The sequence below is a fragment of the Dreissena polymorpha genome, chromosome 2 (genome assembly GCF_020536995.1).
Source record: "Dreissena polymorpha isolate Duluth1 chromosome 2, UMN_Dpol_1.0, whole genome shotgun sequence".
In the NCBI taxonomy this organism is placed as follows: Eukaryota; Metazoa; Mollusca; class Bivalvia; order Myida; family Dreissenidae; genus Dreissena; species Dreissena polymorpha.
Genome location: NC_068356.1, coordinates 142,369,413 through 142,390,905, shown reverse-complemented (window position 1 = coordinate 142,390,905; position 21,493 = coordinate 142,369,413). Strand labels below are relative to the sequence as shown.

At 34.5% G+C, this 21,493-nt stretch overlaps 3 protein-coding genes across 45 annotated transcripts in view; 1 reads left to right on the top strand and 2 right to left on the bottom strand.

Moving 5' to 3' along the window:
• LOC127869263 (nephrin-like) overlaps positions 1-12,668 on the bottom strand; it is a 39,229-nt gene extending 26,561 nt beyond the window's left edge. For 3 of the 4 annotated variants that reach the window (XM_052411648.1, XM_052411649.1, XM_052411650.1), the window contains exon 1: positions 12,522-12,667. The gene's annotated coding sequence lies outside the window, so the exon portion shown is untranslated. Of the gene's footprint in view, positions 1-12,521 lie in introns of all 4 variants that reach the window. The other variant, XM_052411651.1, reaches the window with a different exon arrangement.
• On the bottom strand, positions 2,771-6,143 carry LOC127870136 (uncharacterized). Its single transcript, XM_052412792.1, has 6 exons — positions 6,071-6,143; positions 5,641-5,852; positions 4,445-4,720; positions 4,007-4,247; positions 3,668-3,882; positions 2,771-3,504 (listed from the first exon to the last, which is right to left on the bottom strand). The coding sequence occupies exons 1-5, from the start codon at positions 6,141-6,143 to the stop codon at positions 3,815-3,817; spliced, it is 870 nt and encodes a 289-aa protein (XP_052268752.1). The 3' UTR covers positions 2,771-3,504; positions 3,668-3,814.
• A 36-nt stretch (positions 12,669-12,704) lies between the features above and the next one.
• LOC127869264 (integumentary mucin C.1-like) lies at positions 12,705-21,131 on the top strand. Of its 40 annotated transcripts, none has more exons than XM_052411653.1 (9): positions 12,705-12,870; positions 13,270-13,611; positions 15,047-15,082; positions 16,327-16,362; positions 17,607-17,642; positions 18,887-18,922; positions 19,560-19,604; positions 19,812-19,847; positions 20,053-21,131. In XM_052411653.1, the coding sequence occupies exons 1-9, from the start codon at positions 12,807-12,809 to the stop codon at positions 20,142-20,144; spliced, it is 723 nt and encodes a 240-aa protein (XP_052267613.1). In that variant the 5' UTR covers positions 12,705-12,806; the 3' UTR covers positions 20,145-21,131. The 40 variants fall into 40 exon arrangements, with proteins under 40 accessions (XP_052267613.1, XP_052267618.1, XP_052267620.1 ...); XM_052411652.1 differs by having other exon boundaries at positions 12,707-12,870; positions 20,050-21,131; XM_052411658.1 differs by lacking the exon at positions 15,047-15,082 and having other exon boundaries at positions 12,706-12,870; positions 20,050-21,131.
• Positions 21,132-21,493: the final 362 nt, after the last annotated feature.

Sequence of the window (21,493 nt, the reverse complement as noted above, 5' to 3'; positions counted from 1 at the left end):
TTTAAAGGCATTTTTGAATTAAAATATTATTTGGTATATGCAAACGGGGTATTATCATGTATGTTAGAAAAATCCTGGTTATCATTATTCAGGATTTATTGAAATATGGCCATTTGATGTCGACTATGCAGGGATTTGTCCCATATTTAGCACTTAATTTACAAATTTATTTAAAGGTATCCCAGTGAGGTTTTTGCACCAAAAATTGTATCAACCAATGTCCCCAAGTAACATATCCGCCAGGGTTTCTTAAAAAAATCGTATTGGTGGAGAAATTCGACTTAACATTCAACATGCTGATGAAAAAATTATATGACCCGGTGCAGTTCCAAAGATGTCAAGATATGACAGGAGTGCAGTTCATTTATAAACTTAAAGCTCGCTCATTTATAAACTTAAAGCTCGCTAATACAGCTGATTTATGCCCACTCTAATTCATTTTAGAACATTTTCACTGAACTTCGAGTATTCTTAATTATTTCTGTTCTGAAGCTTAGTTAATTGCCAGCATATTTGTATCCTTTGTTGTTTTTGTATTGTTTGAAAATCATTGTTAATGTAAAGCAATTGATTCTTACAGGTAAAAATAAACGTCAGTTAGGCAATCTAAACATTTATAATAATAGTTTCTGCCTAAAGTTCCAATTATGGGTAGACTTTAATAAATCTGAACTAAATTTTGATCAATGATAAATTACTTAACGTTGACAGCTTTGCAAATATCTCCAACAATTCACGCGCCTCAATTTCTGTTTTTTTTGTTTTTTTTTTGGTAATGATAAATGCAAAATGTAAACATTTATTTTCAAGGATACAACCATATTTATTAATTAATATTTATTATATATTTTATCATTTTTATGTCGAAAATGTTCAGCGTTTTCCTTTAATTGGTAAATCTAGCTCTTATAAGGTGTATTAGCTATGACAGTCAATGGGGATTGAACAATTGAGGGAGTCCAGGGCAAGTGTTCAGGACATTATGTGTTTGTTTTCTTCGTAAGAGTATCATTTACTCCACAATTATTTCAAACAGTAACCAAATAGTAAGTATGAAAAGTCTGCAAGTAACTCAGCTGTAATAATGAGCTTTTAAGTTTACAATTATAGAACTGGATTTACTTACCCTACCGAAATTCAGCAAAATGTATCGGCAACTTTTTCAAGCACATCCAACTTTTCACAGCATATCGGGTTTCCGGGGATGTTTATGGGAACAAAAAAATAAATGTTGATAATGTTCTACTGTTAGGACCGACATAAACGAGATTGATTTGATTACATGGAAAACATTAACGCAAATTAATTAGCTGCCGTGAAAGTGACAACCACAACATGTATTTCCTGTGTAAGGAAAAAAGTTCAAAAATGGCATGAAAGGCACGGACGAATTGACATATAAAAACTTCGTAGCGCAGAGAACATTGAGGTGTTTCCTTTTACAGTAAAAAATTTAGCGCATGGTAATTAAATTGTGTCGCCAATATCACGAACGCAGTTGATTTCTTAAAACGAAAGGACATAAATGCGATGTATCAATCTCCACGCAGAGTTGTCGTTCCTTGCTCTCACATACAACTCTGCGAAAGGCTCAGGGTGCCATTTTGTCTACCAAATAGCTAAAACCGAACAAACGCATGCAATGTATATTTGATTGGATATTTAAGATCGCATGCATTAAATTAAGAAATATGACTTTTAAATGTACGATAAAACGTGCAAAAACTTGCAAGTTTTAATGCAACTCTTTGGAACTATTTTATTGCCCATTTACGCAGATGGAATCATTCCACGCACTTCACAAATGTAAACAATTGAACATAATGTTTATTGAGTGATGTTAGGAATTGCTTCGACGTGTGTATGTATGTTGGTTTTTTAACATCAAAACACTATATCAATTTTATAATAATGAATTAAGACTGATATAAGATATCATGGTATGAGATGTTTTTCTTTAATACAGTGAATGCAATGTAACCGTCGTGCAAGAGATTGCTTAGTATACTGTAACCTCAATGATGAACGTTTGGTATGATCATGACATGAATGAGACGCTTTCATAACAATAGTCCGTTCTGAGCCCAACACAGAGGTGAATGTAATGTAACCGTCGTGCAAGAGATTGGCGATGTATCGGTTAAGTGTAGATAGTTCAGTATTGAACCGATATTTCGTCGCTGTATACACCTTCCATGAGGACTGCGTGTTACTCGGGTGCTAATGCCACAGTGAAAAGACGTTGCAATAGATGGAACGCGCTCATCGGATCTATTTTGTAAGCGAATGCAGAATCTGAATGCATTGTGGTTAAATGCAGTGACGGACAACATTCTTCGGTATACGTATATTATGTTACCTATGGGGCGAATTGCAGAAGGCAATCGCCCCAACAAAACGAAAAAAAGCATATACGACATAACCGTGTTGTATGTATTTATCGCTACTGGTCAGCTAGTATTTGTCGGAGTTTCAGGTTTTTTTGTGGATTACTCCCTTAATAATGCAAAATACGGCATGAAAAGTTTACCGATATATCTTGTGTTTGTCATGTACAAGTGCATGTAAACAAAGTCGTATTTTGATGTGCGCATGCGTATGTACGAGGCCCGCAAATGGGGTCTTCAAAGGGATGTTATTTTACACTATACAGGAGTATTTTCCGGACATTTATATAATTTGAGTAAATCGCAACAAATTATGTTTAAAATGATATTTTTCTGAACTGAAACGATAGAATCAAGTGAATGTTTTAATTTAATGATGCAAAATGTATTCTTCAGTGTGTATTAATAGGGTTACAATTGGAATCCAATATCAGTGCATACAAGAATATCCGTTTTTGATGTCTCTTTGAAAATGTTGTACGGTCATCGCACTAATAAATAAACGTGAGATAATTTCATATTGGTAGAGAAACAAGGCTATAAATTATCATTGCATTTGTATTATTTATAATATGATGATTATTTAATACCAAAAACGTGTTTCATTCAATACATAATGTTTTATAATAATCAATACATCCAAACGTCAAAAGCAGCTTACATGAATCTCGTGCATGAGAAACACAAAGGACACAGCCATTCACTCTTCACAATACAGCCATGGCTTACATGCCTTACAATACCAGCTTTCTCCCTCTTCCATACTCTCTCGCAAGTAATCTTGCTCGCTACGATGCAAACATTCAAAATGGTACCATTTGCCACACACTTTCTCATCACACTCGAACCACACAATGCCCTTGCTCTCATCCAACACTCTCCCTCTCATACCACAGACTCCACACGTAAACTTCTTGTTAGCAAGTTTCCCTCTATCCCTTTTCTCGTCCGCATTTTTCTTCTGTTCCTGTTCCCTGGCCAATCGCTTTTCAACACGTTCCTCTTTTCTCTTAATCTTTTCACTTTCTTCCTGCTCTTTCAACCTTTTCCTCTCGTCGGCTTCCAAAGCTCGCTGCGCATCTCGACGGTCTTTCTCGGCGGCAGTTTTCTCTCGTTCCTATCGGAGGAAAACCATTGTTAACTGCATGTAATACGATTTTATATGACACGAGACAGTAATGACAAAATAAGTGTTAATGTACAGTGGTACATAGATAATGTGCACTGCTCCTGAATGTTGGATGGTGTTGTATTATGGTAATTAAATACCTACGCCGTACCATTAACTCCTTCAGTATTTCGTCACCACTTATTACTCGTCCCTCGGTAACTATTCTTCTTTTATATCGTTGAGCTGCAGGTTTGACGCTGGTGGTACTAAAATGTCAGCAAGTAAATCGGGCACTAGACCGGCCTTGACCAGAGGGTTAACCGTGAATGGTAGGGTTAACCGTGAATGGTCCACATTCTTTACATGTCTGGGCCGAGTTGTCATCTAAAAAGAACGCATTTGTTCATAATATGAAAAACAAATAAATAAATATGAGGATGTGTGCAATGTGTGTATCATTTTTAAAACATACGCTATTTTAGATTATCATCTTGTAGGTAAACTGTACCATTAATATTTTGCACAGCGGGAAACATTGCCGGTATAAGCTGGGACTCGTCTATGGCTCCCCTGTCTAGTGGGACGATACCAGCTTTGACAAATGCCCCCATGATGGTAGACGGTGTGATGCGGTCCATCGCATACTTCAGTAAAACATGGTATTTGGATTTCCCTATAGTCAAGGACGGGCAAACGATTCCCAGATCAGACGCAAGTGATGCCATTCCTGTCTTTAACGGGCCAATTATCTGAAAATGTGTTTTAAAAATCAATCAATAAAATGCTTATACAAATAAAACACTTGTTATGTAAGTCCTCATTTACCTTACGTGTTTTTATGTGACTAAATGCATTCGAGTACAATGTTAATTTGATTGTTTAGCCTTGTTAATTAATTATTCAACGATTTAGGCTCTTGACTAGGATGCTATTGAGTTTGAGATACCTTCACATCCAACGGCTGCAAGATGTGCGTGGTATCGCCGGGAAACCCGATCAGCACAACATCGTTCCCCTTGGCAGCCTCAATAACTGGTAGGGAAATGTGTGCGTCATGATTGTCCATGATCAACACAACCGGCCTTGCTCGCCCACAGTGGGTCAGAAACCCTTTCATGAACCATGTTTGGAACAACTCATGGTTGATATACCCCGTCGAGCTGCTCCCATAGAGCCATGTGTCTGGCACGCCGTCGGTAAAACGCGTGTGTTGCCATGAACCCTGTATTATTGTTCAAATTTAAACATGTATCCCCAAGTACCTTGGGCATGACATAAAATCATGTATATGTATGTATCACGTACACAACTATAAACAAAAATGCATGGTTGATATTTTGTCATATTGTTTCCATTCGAGTTAAAATGAGTCTTGTTCTGAGAAAACTGGGCTAAATGCATGTGCGTAAAGTGTCGTCCAAGATTAGCATGTGCAGTCGGCACAGGATAATCAGGGAAGAAACTTTCCGCTTGTATGGTATTTTAAGTTTCAAGGAAGTCTCTCCTTACCGAAAATCAAGTTTAGGCGGACTGCACAGGCTTATCTGGGATGACACTTTACGCACATGCGTCAAGACCATTTTTCTCAGAACAAGGCTCAAATATTCTATTACAATTTTATAATCTGTAAGCGTTTAAGCTTGGATAATATTTAAGTGCTTAAACAATTCATTGCATTTGTACAGAATACAATTACCTTGAAAATAATCATTGTAGGGAGAAACCGCCCATCTGCACAAACTCAAAGGTGCGCGGTTATATGGTTTCCTCCACCGCCAATAACTTTCCGGCTGATGGTGTGCTCCCTTTTTCCAGTAATAACTTTCTCTTTGGCTTTTTCTTTTCCCGACCAACCGGTCTCGTCACAGTTGAATATCTTAATTACGTATAAGTAAGTGTGTAAGCAATGAAATTTACGATGTGAATGCACTAAGCATTTTATCAGTAAGTGAAAAGGTTTATCTTCGTTTATAATTGAATTCCGATGTTTTTTAAAGTAAAATAATTTTATAAATGATATTAACAAGACTTATAATGAAAATAAAACCTTAAAAAACTAACTTATATTTTCACTACATTCATATAAATATTTCATATTGATGTCAGTTGATATAGACCCGTTAAAAATATAAAACACCTTACTTGTGATGGTTTATCTCTTACACCATGCTGTGTGAGGGTTTTGTCCAGAAAGTCAAAGAATGGGTATATGAAATCCTCCCTCGACATTGAGGAACGTGCCGGATCCAAACTCTCGGGCGTCCGTTCCTGAAGTTCCGGGTCGCGCGCAAACAATTTTCGGAACCATTCGTCTGACGGCCCATTCTCTGACACCTTGTACGGATATGTCCTACCTGTACATTAGTTCGAAAGTAAATCTACATAATATCATATAATACAACAATAACTGTGATGTAGGGGCGGGACCGTGTTTTGAAGACGTATAATTATAAAGGAATATACGTGTCCGGGGTAAATGAAACAGTCAAGGGTAAAACATTTCAATTACATGCACAGTATTCGTAATAAGATTACAGACTTTTAAATTGTAAATATAAATGATCGAACCAACCTCCTTGCTTAATGATTTCCCGAATATACACACGGGTTATGTTTCGTGTCATAGGGAAACCATGATCCGCCATGTATAATCGATAACTCACAAGAGCCCCCTCTTACTCTTCGTTTAATAGGCTCACTGGACCTGTGCGTGTCACGTCAACACGCCCATGTAAAATACTACGTGGAACATTGAATTCCCGTGCAGCGACCCTAATTTTCATTTTGTGCTGCCTAACAGCAGAGACGGCACGCTGCAGCTGTGTCTATTCCCTTGATTGCATTTGTTTTCTGCAATCCAATCCATTTTTGCATTACAGTTCAATTGTAAAACAGACACTAAAATATACAATTATCCTTTTTAAGTCGTTTAATTTACGCTAGCATTCCTAAACTAATATGTGTGTATCAAATGTGGGGTTTATTCGTAAAATAACCATGCAAACATTAACATAGATTAGACTATTCAATATTACGAAACACAGCTATTACAAACTCATTAAGGGCGCAAATCCCAGTATTGAATGTATAGTCGTCAATAAGATTTGCTTCCCTTTAATCAAAGTGTTAAATATAAACATTTTGCAAGCACATCCGACATCTGTTTATAAAAAAGTGTGTCGTTCTTTTAATGTACACAAATCAATAATTGAAATAGTTTGTTGCTGTTTACTACATCAGTTTCGTGCTAAATATGAGGTTTAAAGAATAAAAAACAATGGAGATATGGTGTATTGTAGCAGAAGATCGAAAATGTCAAGCACACAGGTCGGGCCTTATTAAGTGAAATATTTTGCGCATGCGCGTACTATTAATATCCCTCGCGCGGAGGTCACATTTCATTGCGACATGTTGCGCATGCGTGAAGTAATGGCGGTGTTTTAAAATGTGGGAAGCAATAAAATAAAAAAAGTGGAATAAACAGTGTTCTAGTGACGTTATTGAGCAGTAAACATTCGGAGAAATACAGTGATAATACGTTTCTACTTCGTAAATTTTCTGTGATGTGTTATCGTGGATTTAATGGGAAAACGCAAAAAAGCGGGATTTCACCTCCTGACCAGGTAAGGCCTCAACCAAAACAGAGTCTGAGGGTTTGGCGGTTTTTCAGTATTCACCAAGTAACCCGGCCCCACCCAATGGGCAGTTGGCTACACCTATAGAAAGCCAATGTCCGCCATACTATAACCAGTTTTGGCAATCGCCTGCTAATACTCCTAATACTCATACGAGCTCAATGAACAATGGAAATTCTTATTTCGCGAATAATGGCCAGAACACGATTGACTCTGACGTTTTGAAAAAGTTGCTGAACAGGCTTGACAATATTGACAAGAAACTGGGTCAATTAGACTTAATCACCGGTAAAATTACAAATATCACGGAAAGATTAATCTGTATCGAGAAAAGGTGCGAGGATATCGAAAAAAGCCAGAATTATCTCGCTGATAATTATGAAACCGTATCAAAAACAGCCGAAGGTAACAAAACCAACATAATAAACATTAAACGTGACCTAAAACTATGGCAGATGAAAATTTTAACTTAAAACAAACAAACAATTCCCTGAAGGAAGACGTGATTGACCTTAAATGCCGTTCAATGAGGGACAACCTCTTATTTTTTGGAATCACGGAAGTGGTTGACAATAACCAGCCATCAATCGATACAACAGTCAATGCATCGGGTGGTACTCAAACAGCTTCCGGTGAGCCGCTCGACGCTTCCGGTGACACGCCGCACGCAGCGATGGGAAGTGCCACATATGATCGCTCTCGAGCTGAAGACTGCGTTTCAAAAGTGCTACGGTTCTGTCGTGAACACTTACAGATTACGGATCCGGAGAGTGTGATTCAGATTGACCGGGCACACAGAATCGGGAGATACCAACGAAATAAAGTAAGGCCCATAGTCGCAAAGTTCAAAGATACCCAGTCAATTATGTGCATCAAGAACGCGCTCAGGCGTGTAGACCTGCGTCGGACACCATACAACGTGACTGAGCAATACCCCGCGGAAGTTCTGGAGCGCCGGAAGTCCCTCGTTGGCCACATGATGCAAGCCAGGCGTGATGGGAAGCGCGCCGTCCTTGTCCGCGATAAACTGTTCATCGATGGTCGTCCGTTTGTCCCGACCTCTACGCCGCCGCAGTAGGATTCCGATGATAAGTATGAACTGAGTTTTTGTTCTTAGAACGTTAATGGACTGAAAAACTGTATTAATGATGAAGATTTTGTTAACTTTGTTAATCTATATGATATTGTATTTTGTTGTGGAACTTGGGTAAAGCCTGATAATGAACTCGATTTAGAAGGCTATGAATGTATAAATGTGCCTCGTTATCTTGATAACAGCTCGTTCTGTAAACGCGGACATGGTCGAATTTGTCTGTTTTATAAATCTTTTTTGAAAGAAGGTATTTCAGTAATAGAAACTGACAATCAGGGTGCTCTATGGATTAAATTAGATAGCTCATTTGTTCATACCTCAGTTGATGTTTACATATGTTTTATTTATATTCCTCCACATAACTCTATTTATTTTAATCTGCATAGCGAGGGATTTTTCGAATATTTAGAAAGAAACTGTCTGTCATTATTCGTCATTAGGCTTAACGTCTATTATCGGTGATTTAAACGCACGTTGTGGTAATAAATCCGATTATTTACAGGCGGATGAACAGTTTCCTGTATTTATTTACACTTTAGATAACAATGACATTTGTACGAATTATTTACCCGAGCGATTTTGCAAAGACACAATCGTAAATTCGTCTGGAAATAAGTTTATCGATTTATGCTTAAATTCCGATCTGCGAATTGTAAACGGGCGTTGGGGATTTGATGCGGGGATAGGTGATTACACGTTTATGACGGCTAACGGTAGTAGTACTATCGACTACGTACTGGCGCACCAAGAGTTGTTCCCCTTCATTAGTAACTTTGTTGTGCATGAATACTTTTCATTCTCCCCGCATGCACCTATTGAAATATCTTTCAACTTCAATGTTGATAAAGCGTGTATTGGGGACGAGAAAGTTACAATAAAAAAAATAGAATTGGGGTTACGACGATGATAAGTTTAACACATATTTAACAAGTATGCAAAACAATTTACACGAATATGATCGCATTGTCGATAATATAATTAGCAGTAATTTGAATATTGACTTAGGTATTGAGAATTTCGCGACATTATTGTATGACTGTGCATTTAATGCATATGGTCAAACGAGAACATATTTTAATTCTAAGAAAACACCTGGACGGAAATATAATAGCCCATGGTATAACAACGAGTGTAAAGTGGCGCGTCGTAGCTACATGCGGGCCAAACGATTATTTTACGATGATCGCTCAACTGATAATCGGGCAGTATTTTTAACATCGAAGACGCAATATAATAAAACAAAAAGAACTGCTAAGCGTTCATTTCACATGCGACAGCGAGAAAATTTTTGCACATATACCAAGTCACAACCTCAAAAGTTTTGGAATGAAATAAAAAAGATAAATAATCGGCGAAATGATAGTGACATTAGTCCGGACACATTTTTTGAACATTTTAAGAATTTATTTTCAAGCGATAATGTTTTTTCTAATGTCACGGTTGAAGAAGATCTATCAAACTTATTAGATAGTGCCATTGTTTCCGTGGAATTCCTTGATAGCGACTTCACAATTGAAGAAGTAATGAATGCAATAGGGGATATTAAACGGGGGAAAAGCGGTGGTTTTGACCAACTTATTCCTGAGATTTTTATTTATTGTAAAGAGATTATATCTCCTGTCCTATGTAAATTGTTGAATTATATTTACAGTACAAGTTCATATCCATATTCATGGTCTTAAGGCGTTATTGTTCCCGTGTCTAAGAAAGGAGATAAGAACGATGTCAATAACTACAGGGGGATAACTCTTACTAGTATTTTTTCTAAAATATTTTCCATATTGCTAGACAGAAGAGTACGTAAATGGCTTGAAAACAATAATAAACTTAGTGATTTTCAATTTGGTTTTAGATACGATAAGAGTGCTATAAATTGTATTTTTGTGCTAAATGCAGTGATAAATAGAGTAGTTTATCGAGAAAACCGGCAGCTGTATTGTGCCTTTGTTGATTTTAAAAAAGCTTTCGATCTCGTTTATAGGAAAGGAATTTTGTACAAACTGCTGCAGCATAACATATCATCTAAATTTGTTAAAATGATTAAATCAATATATGGTTGTGTTAAATCATGCGTTAAGACAAGTAATGTAAGTAGTGGTTCGTGTACACTGTGTAGTAGCACACGTATAGAAAATCAGTGTAATCACACATTTAAAACTGGCTATTCTCTTTCAGAATTCTTTGATAGTCATTCTGGTGTAAAACAGGGTGAGCCTTTATCACCATTATTATTTATAATGTTCTTAAATGATATATATGACTATTTGTATAATGATTCTACTGAACATGTAAATGTCGACAACATAAAATTATTCTCGTTGCTATTTGCTGACGATACCGCTCTATTTTCTTACTCAGCAACTGGACTCCAGCGTCTTTTAGATAGGTTGCATGAATATTGCAGCGAATGGGGTATATCTGTGAACACAAGCAAGACTGTTGTTATGGTTTTGAATAAAGGAAATAGAATTAAAAATATTGATGTTAAATAAAATGATAGTAAGCTCGAGGTAGTAAATAAGTTTACTTATCTCGGTGTGACATTGTCCTCAAACGGCAATATTTTTAAGAGCGCAGATAGCCTTATCGAAACATGCATCTAGAACATGTTTTTTTCCTTAAATAAACTTTTTTCTAAAATTTCATTCAGTATTGCTGACAAAATACGTCTTTTTGATGCTATGATATTGCCAATATTGACCTACGGTACTGAGATTTGGGGATTTCATCCCAGCCCGGACATAGAGAAAGTCCATCTAAAATTCCTTAAACAGACATTGTCTATTCGACCACAAACTACGTCTGCGGCAGTGTATGGCGAGCTGGGTCGTTTTCCTTTAGAGTGTAAAAAAATATGCCTATCATTAAAATTGGTTCAAAATAAAGAAGAAACCAGATTCCTTACTTAATAAATTGTTGCTAGATTTCGATGATGTTTATTCGCATATTACTAACTGGGGTATTAAACGCAAGATATTGCTCCAGGATTTAGGATTGCCTTTTTTGTATTATAAATCTGATATAACCACTAGTGATGTTAATTGTATTTGTCAGCGTATAAAGGATATCAGTTTACAAACATTGGTTAGTGATATTGATAACTTGCCTAAACTTGATACGTATCGTTTATTCAAATCAAATTTTGATTTTGAAAACTATTTAGATATTGTGGTAAACGATAGGCATAGAATTTGTTTGATTATATTTCGCTGTTCTGCACACTCATTATTCATTGAAGAAGGTAGATATAGTAATATTTCAAGAAATGAACTAGTGTGTACAAGATGTAATATGGGTGTAATTAAGAAGGAATACCATTTTTTGTTAATTTGTCCATTGTATAGAGATTTAAGAAAACAATTGTTACCTAAATATTATCTACGCTGGTCTTCTATTATAAAATTTAAGCAACTGATGTCTACTTCGAATAAAAAACCATTAATTAACTTGGCTAAATTTACTAGAATGGCATTTAATTTAAGATCTTGTCACAACTGGTATTATGTATGTATAAATGTATATTGTTTATTGTTGTTTTGTGTTTTTGTCAACATTCGCACAACCATTAATCATTATTTCATGTCCATCATATACACCATACTTTTCATCACAATTGTTGTATATGCATTTATTCACACCGTCATTGCATGTATTATGTATGTTGTTTGGCTATGTACAAATGTATTTGCCAATAAAAATTGACTTGACTTGACAAAATTTGAAAAACTTTACAGTTATTTAACTACAATACTTGCCTTTGAACGAGTTTCTAGTGTCAACATCGAGTAAACAATCGCGCGTAAGTATGTGACGTAGAAAATTGTGCTTAAGGGTTAAAATACACGAAATAAATAGAACGTCCGATAAATACTGCTGTCCGACAAATACTCGCTGACCAGTAGGTTTTCAATAGTTATTTAAGAAGTATGTTAACGTAAACGTATAATTCGTATAACTGTTCACGGTTATAACTGGTTATTGACCTGATTCCTTAAAATATCACATCCTATTATTTGATTCTTATTTAGAATACTAATTTACAGAATATCTTTTGTTAGTTTAGGTATTTCATATACATCTTATTTATATGACATTATAACTCAAATCTGGTTAAGGTATCTTTTGGTGCCTCTTCTTGTAAAAAATAATGTGAAATGTTATATTTCTAACACATCCTTCCACCCACCGTATGTACATAAAAACACATATGACGTAATAATAAACTCCTGTACACAAATTTCCCTTTTGCGCTTTTGCATTGATGATAAACAACATTAAATCTATAATGCGCTTACCGTAAATAAGCAGCACTTATTAACACGATAGTTTGTGGTCAATTATTTCATACATTTAATTCCATATCGAAGCGTATATTCAAAGAACGAAAAATAAGTGATAAACCTACACCTATGGTGTATTATCCAATGCCTCGTCAAGTATAAAATGTAAAGCAATAAGGCGACTTCCTGTGTTGTGATTGGACAAGGTTGAAATGATTGATAGCGTGTTATCTTTTATGAGGCTAAAGTTGTATTAACAGTAACAGATCAGTGTTCAACATAATATTTCAAATCGAAACAATGTCTCCATACTGCGCACTGTGTTTTGCAGTATTAAGCTGTCTATTTTACGTGGATTTTACCGGTAAGTGCTTTACAAATTTAACACCAATTTTGTGTTAATAAATGTTGAATGTGACTTCAGCTTTACTTGAATTGATGGCATATAGTTAAGCTTTAATAGATCAGTTTGTAGGTATGAGATTCAGATATAAATTGCTGATTTTGAATATTTGTTCAACCCGGAATGAAAACAAATACAGAGTACAAACTCTGGGAAAAAACGGTTAAAATGGGTCTTTTTTAATTGTTGTTATCAAAATATTTAGTTCGAATTAGGGATGACATCTGCTGAATATATCTCTTATTTATTTCTATTACATAATATAAAGCAGATGAATTTAATTTCTCGAGAAGACATGTGCGTATATAAAAATATGGTTGTGTATGTGTATTGTTTTCTCTCAGGTGTTTGTGTTTTCAGGGTGTGAGGCAATAGAGTTAACAGGAAATGTAACAGACGTGATGGAAAACGATACGATTGTGTTGACGTGTAACGTGTCATCAGCTGTGCAAATTCCATCGTTATATTGGGACAAAACAGATAACGTCTCTGGTGTTAATAACATTTACTTTGTGAAATTGCCTGAATGTTATGATCTTAAACCTCCACCAGAGTACATGTCATGTTCATGTATATCAAACTCCGTTGTCAGCTGTGTCATTTTATCAGTCACGCTGGACTTAGATGACAATGTTTTTCAATGTCGTTATATGAGAAACAACACCAGGATAGAAAGCAATGAATTAAAGATAAAGTTTCAAGGTAAGGGTGTTTATCTCCAAATTTCAAGTGTTTTTCTTGCTTATTAACGTAATTAAGATGTCTTTAATTTTTTAGTAAAATTTAAATGACGGAACATATCATGTGACCAATGTATAATGCTTAATTTTACATCTTTACTCCCAAATCGCAGTTTATTTTTGTGGTATCTTTCTGCGCTATATTTTATTAAGACATCATAGTTTCATGTAATTATTTCTACATTTCACATTCATTTTGGAAGTAAACATGTCATTTCAATGTATAGCAGTATGTTTTTTTTTTAATTCATAAAGTGTTGGATGGAAAATATCGTCTTAATCATTTTTTCCCGCTACAAAATAAACAAACGTTTTTTCTAGCGTTCTCTGCATCATACTAGTAGCCTAAATACTTTTTATATCAACGCAAACGTTCTGCCGGTCATGTCTGTCATCTTTGTTCCGCATACAGATATTTGTTTAAGGAAAAAAATGCAGATCGTGGTATATAGGGCAATACAACCTCACACAACCAATTCGACTGATTGTTAGATTTCAATATTCACATAAAATTGAAGAAAAATTACCACTTGACACAAATGATGATGTATACAATGAAGATAGTGGCAATTATGTTGGTAATGACGATGGTGTCGATAATGCTGATACAGAAGGGTTGGTGGTGTGGTGACGATGATAATTATGATTATGATTATTATCATGATGATTATATTATTGTTCCTGCTGTTTCGTTTGCTGTTAAGATTATGAAATTCTATTAAAGTTAAAAGTTTCGTTTCACAACTTTTATTTATGCATTTATACGTTTCTAGTTCTTGCGTTACCTACACGAATCACTCCGTTTCTGTTATTAAGCAATTCCGTATAGTAATTTTGTAACTCTAAGTTAAAACACAACAGTATAAACAGATGTCTTAATTAAGTGAAAACCCTTTAATTCGTCGGGGGTTATGTATCGCCTGCATTTCTTGGTAATATAACTTTACCACATATCATCAGCATCAATATATATTTTTTTTATTAAGATATTTACATAGTACATCGAAAGTTAATATGCATAGTCTTCAATATGCATAGCATGATGTGACCTCTAATGTTATATAATAAGAATAATGTATTGTTCTTGCCATTGATCATGTTTAGGTCCGTTTTATGTTGTTGGACTTAATTGTAAAAACCAACATTTTTACTGCTAATCATATTCTATTTCGTGTTAAGTTGCGACTCCGTGTTACGATTCCCCCGTCAATCTTTACGAAAACCAACATTTCTTATATCCTTTTTGCACGTATGTTATAAATTGATACATTTCCAGAAGTAAGTAAACCTTTGACTGTAAAATAAGAACAAATAATTGTGTTTTTCAATTTATTTTGTTTTTAGCAAAGTTGCTGATTTTGTTTTATCGAGCATGTTCTTTACTTATTTTATTAAAGCGCCGCCAGCTCCGACAACCACGACAACAACAACAGGTTAGAATTTACTTTTATATGTAGAAAAAGGTCAAAACAGAAGTTATACAAAATCGTATATGCAGTCAACTCGATTTAGCAATGGCATTTCCCTGTGTATGTTTATGTATGAACGGCTTTTACTAGTTCGTCCGCACACTTAATGCATCATTCATCATTATATACAAGCCTTACCACAAATGTTCACAATGTAGGGACGGTGTCGCGTGTGATGCCATTGTGATAAGCTCAGAGGATTATGTCACAGTAATAGGTCAAATGTCAGGATTGGGCATAACGCAGTTTGTACGGAGCATAGTTCTATAAATATAAAGTACAATGTAATGTTGAGTAACTTATAACAATTTTTAAAATATTGCGATGGCCAGTCGACGTAAACGTTTTGCAACGAACTACCTTAGTTCAAAGATCGATGTGATACTCAACTCAAGATGTAACATTGATACAGGTTATTTAGACAAACTCTTTAGAGACGAAAGTTTGCTCCTAGCGTCCCGAGAAGGCTATCATGATGATTATATTATTGTTCCTGCTGTTTCGTTTGCTGTTAAGATTATGAAATTCTATTAAAGTTAAGAGTTTCGTTTCACAACTTTTATTTATGCATTTATACGTTTCTAGTTCTTGCGTTACCTACACGAATCACTCCGTTTCTGTTATTAAGCCATTCCGTATAGTAATTTTGTAACTCTAAGTTAAAACACAACAGTATAAACAGATGTCTTAATTAAGTGAAAACCCTTTAATTCGTCGGGGGTTATGTATCGCCTGCATTTCTTGGTAATATAACTTTACCACATATCATCAGCATCAATATATATTTTTTTATTAAGATATTTACATAGTACATCGAAAGTTAATATGCATAGTCTTCAATATGCATAGCATGATGTGACCTCTAATGTTATATAATAAGAATAATGTATTGTTCTTGCCATTGATCATGTTTAGGTCCGTTTTATGTTGTTGGACTTAATTGTAAAAACCAACATTTTTACTGCTAATCATATTCTATTTCGTGTTAAGTTGCGACTCCGTGTTACGATTCCCCCGTCAATCTTTACGAAAACCAACATTTCTTATATCCTTTTTGCACGTATGTTATAAATTGACACATTTCCAGAAGTAAGTAAACCTTTGACTGTAAAATAAGAACAAATAATTGTGTTTTTCAATTTATTTTGTTTTTAGCAAAGTTGCTGATTTTGTTTTATCGAGCATGTTCTTTACTTATTTTATTAAAGCGCCGCCAGCTCCGACAACCACGACAACAACAACAGGTTAGAATTTACTTTTATATGTAGAAAAAGGTCAAAACAGAAGTTATACAAAATCGTATATGCAGTCAACTCGATTTAGCAATGGCATTTCCCTGTGTATGTTTATGTATGAACGGCTTTTACTAGTTCGTCCGCACACTTAATGCATCATTCGTCATTATATACAAGCCTTACCACAAATGTTCACAATGTAGGGACGGTGTCGCGTGTGATGCCATTGTGATAAGCTCAGAGGATTATGTCACAGTAATAGGTCAAATGTCAGGATTGGGCATAACGCAGTTTGTACGGAGCATAGTTCTATAAATATAAAGTACAATGTAATGTTGAGTAACTTATAACAATTTTTAAAATATTGCGATGGCCAGTCGACGTAAACGTTTTGCAACGAACTACCTTAGTTCAAAGATCGATGTGATACTCAACTCAAGATGTAACATTGATACAGGTTATTTAGACAAACTCTTTAGAGACGAAAGTTTGCTCCTAGCGTCCCGAGAAGGCTATCATGATGATTATATTATTGTTCCTGCTGTTTCGTTTGCTGTTAAGATTATGAAATTCTATTAAAGTTAAGAGTTTCGTTTCACAACTTTTATTTATGCATTTATACGTTTCTAGTTCTTGCGTTACCTACACGAATCACTCCGTTTCTGTTATTAAGCCATTCCGTATAGTAATTTTGTAACTCTAAGTTAAAACACAACAGTATAAACAGATGTCTTAATTAAGTGAAAACCCTTTAATTCGTCGGGGGTTATGTATCGCCTGCATTTCTTGGTAATATAACTTTACCACATATCATCAGCATCAATATATATTTTTTTATTAAGATATTTACATAGTACATCGAAAGTTAATATGCATAGTCTTCAATATGCATAGCATGATGTGACCTCTAATGTTATATAATAAGAATAATGTATTGTTCTTGCCATTGATCATGTTTAGGTCCGTTTTATGTTGTTGGACTTAATTGTAAAAACCAACATTTTTACTGCTAATCATATTCTATTTCGTGTTAAGTTGCGACTCCGTGTTACGATTCCCCCGTCAATCTTTACGAAAACCAACATTTCTTATATCCTTTTTGCACGTATGTTATAAATTGATACATTTCCAGAAGTAAGTAAACCTTTGACTGTAAAATAAGAACAAATAATTGTGTTTTTCAATTTATTTTGTTTTTAGCAAAGTTGCTGATTTTGTTTTATCGAGCATGTTCTTTACTTATTTTATTAAAGCGCCGCCAGCTCCGACAACCACGACAACAACAACAGGTTAGAATTTACTTTTATATGTAGAAAAAGGTCAAAACAGAAGTTATACAAAATCGTATATGCAGTCAACTCGATTTAGCAATGGCATTTCCCTGTGTATGTTTATGTATGAACGGCTTTTACTAGTTCGTCCGCACACTTAATGCATCATTCGTCATTATATACAAGCCTTACCACAAATGTTCACAATGTAGGGACGGTGTCGCGTGTGATGCCATTGTGATAAGCTCAGAGGATTATGTCACAGTAATAGGTCAAATGTCAGGATTGGGCATAACGCAGTTTGTACGGAGCATAGTTCTATAAATATAAAGTACAATGTAATGTTGAGTAACTTATAACAATTTTTAAAATATTGCGATGGCCAGTCGACGTAAACGTTTTGCAACGAACTACCTTAGTTCAAAGATCGATGTGATACTCAACTCAAGATGTAACATTGATACAGGTTATTTAGACAAACTCTTTAGAGACGAAAGTTTGCTCCTAGCGTCCCGAGAAGGCTATCATGATGATTATATTATTGTTCCTGCTGTTTCGTTTGCTGTTAAGATTATGAAATTCTATTAAAGTTAAGAGTTTCGTTTCACAACTTTTATTTATGCATTTATACGTTTCTAGTTCTTGCGTTACCTACACGAATCACTCCGTTTCTGTTATTAAGCCATTCCGTATAGTAATTTTGTAACTCTAAGTTAAAACACAACAGTATAAACAGATGTCTTAATTAAGTGAAAACCCTTTAATTCGTCGGGGGTTATGTATCGCCTGCATTTCTTGGTAATATAACTTTACCACATATCATCAGCATCAATATATATTTTTTTATTAAGATATTTACATAGTACATCGAAAGTTAATATGCATAGTCTTCAATATGCATAGCATGATGTGACCTCTAATGTTATATAATAAGAATAATGTATTGTTCTTGCCATTGATCATGTTTAGGTCCGTTTTATGTTGTTGGACTTAATTGTAAAAACCAACATTTTTACTGCTAATCATATTCTATTTCGTGTTAAGTTGCGACTCCGTGTTACGATTCCCCCGTCAATCTTTACGAAAACCAACATTTCTTATATCCTTTTTGCACGTATGTTATAAATTGATACATTTCCAGAAGTAAGTAAACCTTTGACTGTAAAATAAGAACAAATAATTGTGTTTTTCAATTTATTTTGTTTTTAGCAAAGTTGCTGATTTTGTTTTATCGAGCATGTTCTTTACTTATTTTATTAAAGCGCCGCCAGCTCCGACAACCACGACAACAACAACAGGTTAGAATTTACTTTTATATGTAGAAAAAGGTCAAAACAGAAGTTATACAAAATCGTATATGCAGTCAACTCGATTTAGCAATGGCATTTCCCTGTGTATGTTTATGTATGAACGGCTTTTACTAGTTCGTCCGCACACTTAATGCATCATTCATCATTATATACAAGCCTTACCACAAATGTTCACAATGTAGGGACGGTGTCGCGTGTGATGCCATTGTGATAAGCTCAGAGGATTATGTCACAGTAATAGGTCAAATGTCAGGATTGGGCATAACGCAGTTTGTACGGAGCATAGTTCTATAAATATAAAGTACAATGTAATGTTGAGTAACTTATAACAATTTTTAAAATATTGCGATGGCCAGTCGACGTAAACTTTTTGCAACGAACTACCTTAGTTCAAAGATCGATGTGATACTTAACTCAAGATGTAACATTGATACAGATTATTTAGACAAACTCTTTAGAGACGACAGTTTGCTCCTAGCGTCCCGAGAAGGCTAGGTCACGTTTATTTTAAGCTTATAACAATAACTTCTTAAAACGGACTCGGTCTGTTGCCCACAGAATGCTAGTTATCATTGTGTGTCGTCGTTCGTTGCCATAATCTATTTATTTTGTTGTTTCCATAAAGCTACTTCGCCTTTGACAACTCTGACAAGCACAGATATTAGTACAGGTAATTATTTTAATATAAGTTGTGCATTGAGTAGTTCAAGTTATTTTTAATTGGATTGACTGTAATCAAATTAAATATAATAAAATTATTGAAAAATACCGATAACATGGTCACTTAATTTTGTCTATATATATGGAAAATTAATTGTAATGCAATTGAAACGAAATATCGACAGTAGTATGAACTCGTATTTTTCATAAATAACAGATTCGTCTGTCACAGTCTACTCAACAAAAGCTAAAGGTTTGCGTATATTTTGGTTCTTACTCTATGCATGCTTTTATACATCATTGTTATCACATTTAGTAATGGCATTGAATGTATGTGTACCAATCGGTTAAAGATATGTGTTGGGCAATATGATAGTATAAGATATAATTAATTTAATCTAATACCACGCATACTACTAATATATATTGATTTCAGTATTATTGTTTCGTTGTAGTAGAAAGCAGTTCGTGTCCTGTATGTGGTTCCAGAGTAACGATATTCATTTCGATTACGGTGATGATGTTGATGTACTTCGACTGGAGATACTGACAATTTTCGTGGATTTTGTTGTTTTTTACTGATACTTCAACAACACACTGTTTTGTGTAGCATTCCTCTAATATATTGGAAATTTAAAAAATATTGTGTTTGATTTGTAATGATTTTGCATTATGTACTAAAATTAAGTGGGTGAACATTATTTTAGTATACGTGTCGCTATTAAACATATCATTGTCATCATTATAAATGAAAATAATTAATACGATAGAACAAGATTATACATTGTTTAATAATAATAATGTTATTCTACATGTTTGTGTATTATGATAGATATGCAGCATATGCCATATAGAACCAGTGACTGATATTTATTTAAATTACAATGGTAACACTGTGTTAAATTAAAAACAAGTTTGAACGTTAAAACACTTAGCTTGATGGTATTAAATCATTTGGTTTCAGTTCAAAAACAAAATCAATTTTTTAACACCTGTTCGAATGCCTTATCTTTACTGTGACATCAGATATTTTAAAACCATTAAATGCACTGATACAAATCAGGATGAAAAAACAACAACAAATATATCGATTTCATGCACACCGCACATAACGACTACAACGACTATGTTTCTATGTCTGTCTGTAAAAGTAACAACAACACTTATTAAACATTGAATCGATTTTCTTGACAATTGTTACTGTCTTAATTTAATATTTTTACCAATATTGACACCCTTCGTTTAAGCATTCTATTGCTCCTTCGCTGAGCACAAACAAGTTATCGTTTTATGATCAAATACTTTCCATACAATAACAACATGGAGTCATTAATCACAGGTGGCAAACAAATGTCTGCCATAAAGCACAATTTATGATGCTCCCAAGTCTTCTCATGGTACTAGTATTTAGCAGTAATTTCATGCAGTAAGTTAGCGTTGTAATGCTTAACTGTTGCTAAAATTTGCAAGGTATTTACAACATAAAAGTCATTCGGATGATTGGCAATCATGTATGGAATAAAGCAATTATCTTGAGCGTTATCTTATTATGTATTTTAAATATAACAAAATGCTTTTACACATTTCAGGTATTAAGTGGGTGAATTAAATTTCCATAATGACTTGCATATTATAACGATTGTGCGTTACAGGAATGCACGAACCAACATAATTAAACTAATCAAATACCGTAACATATGATCATACTGGGGGTAAATAACTTTAAATAGAATAAAAAAATGGATGACGTAAACTGTATGATTTTTTTCAACATAATTACATTTCATGGTTGATCCTAAGCACCTCTTAATCTTTCAATCGTTCTAAAAAAACAACCAGCACACCTTGCGCGTAAATAAATTTAAAATCTAGACTAAAAGATTCATTATATGTATTCTT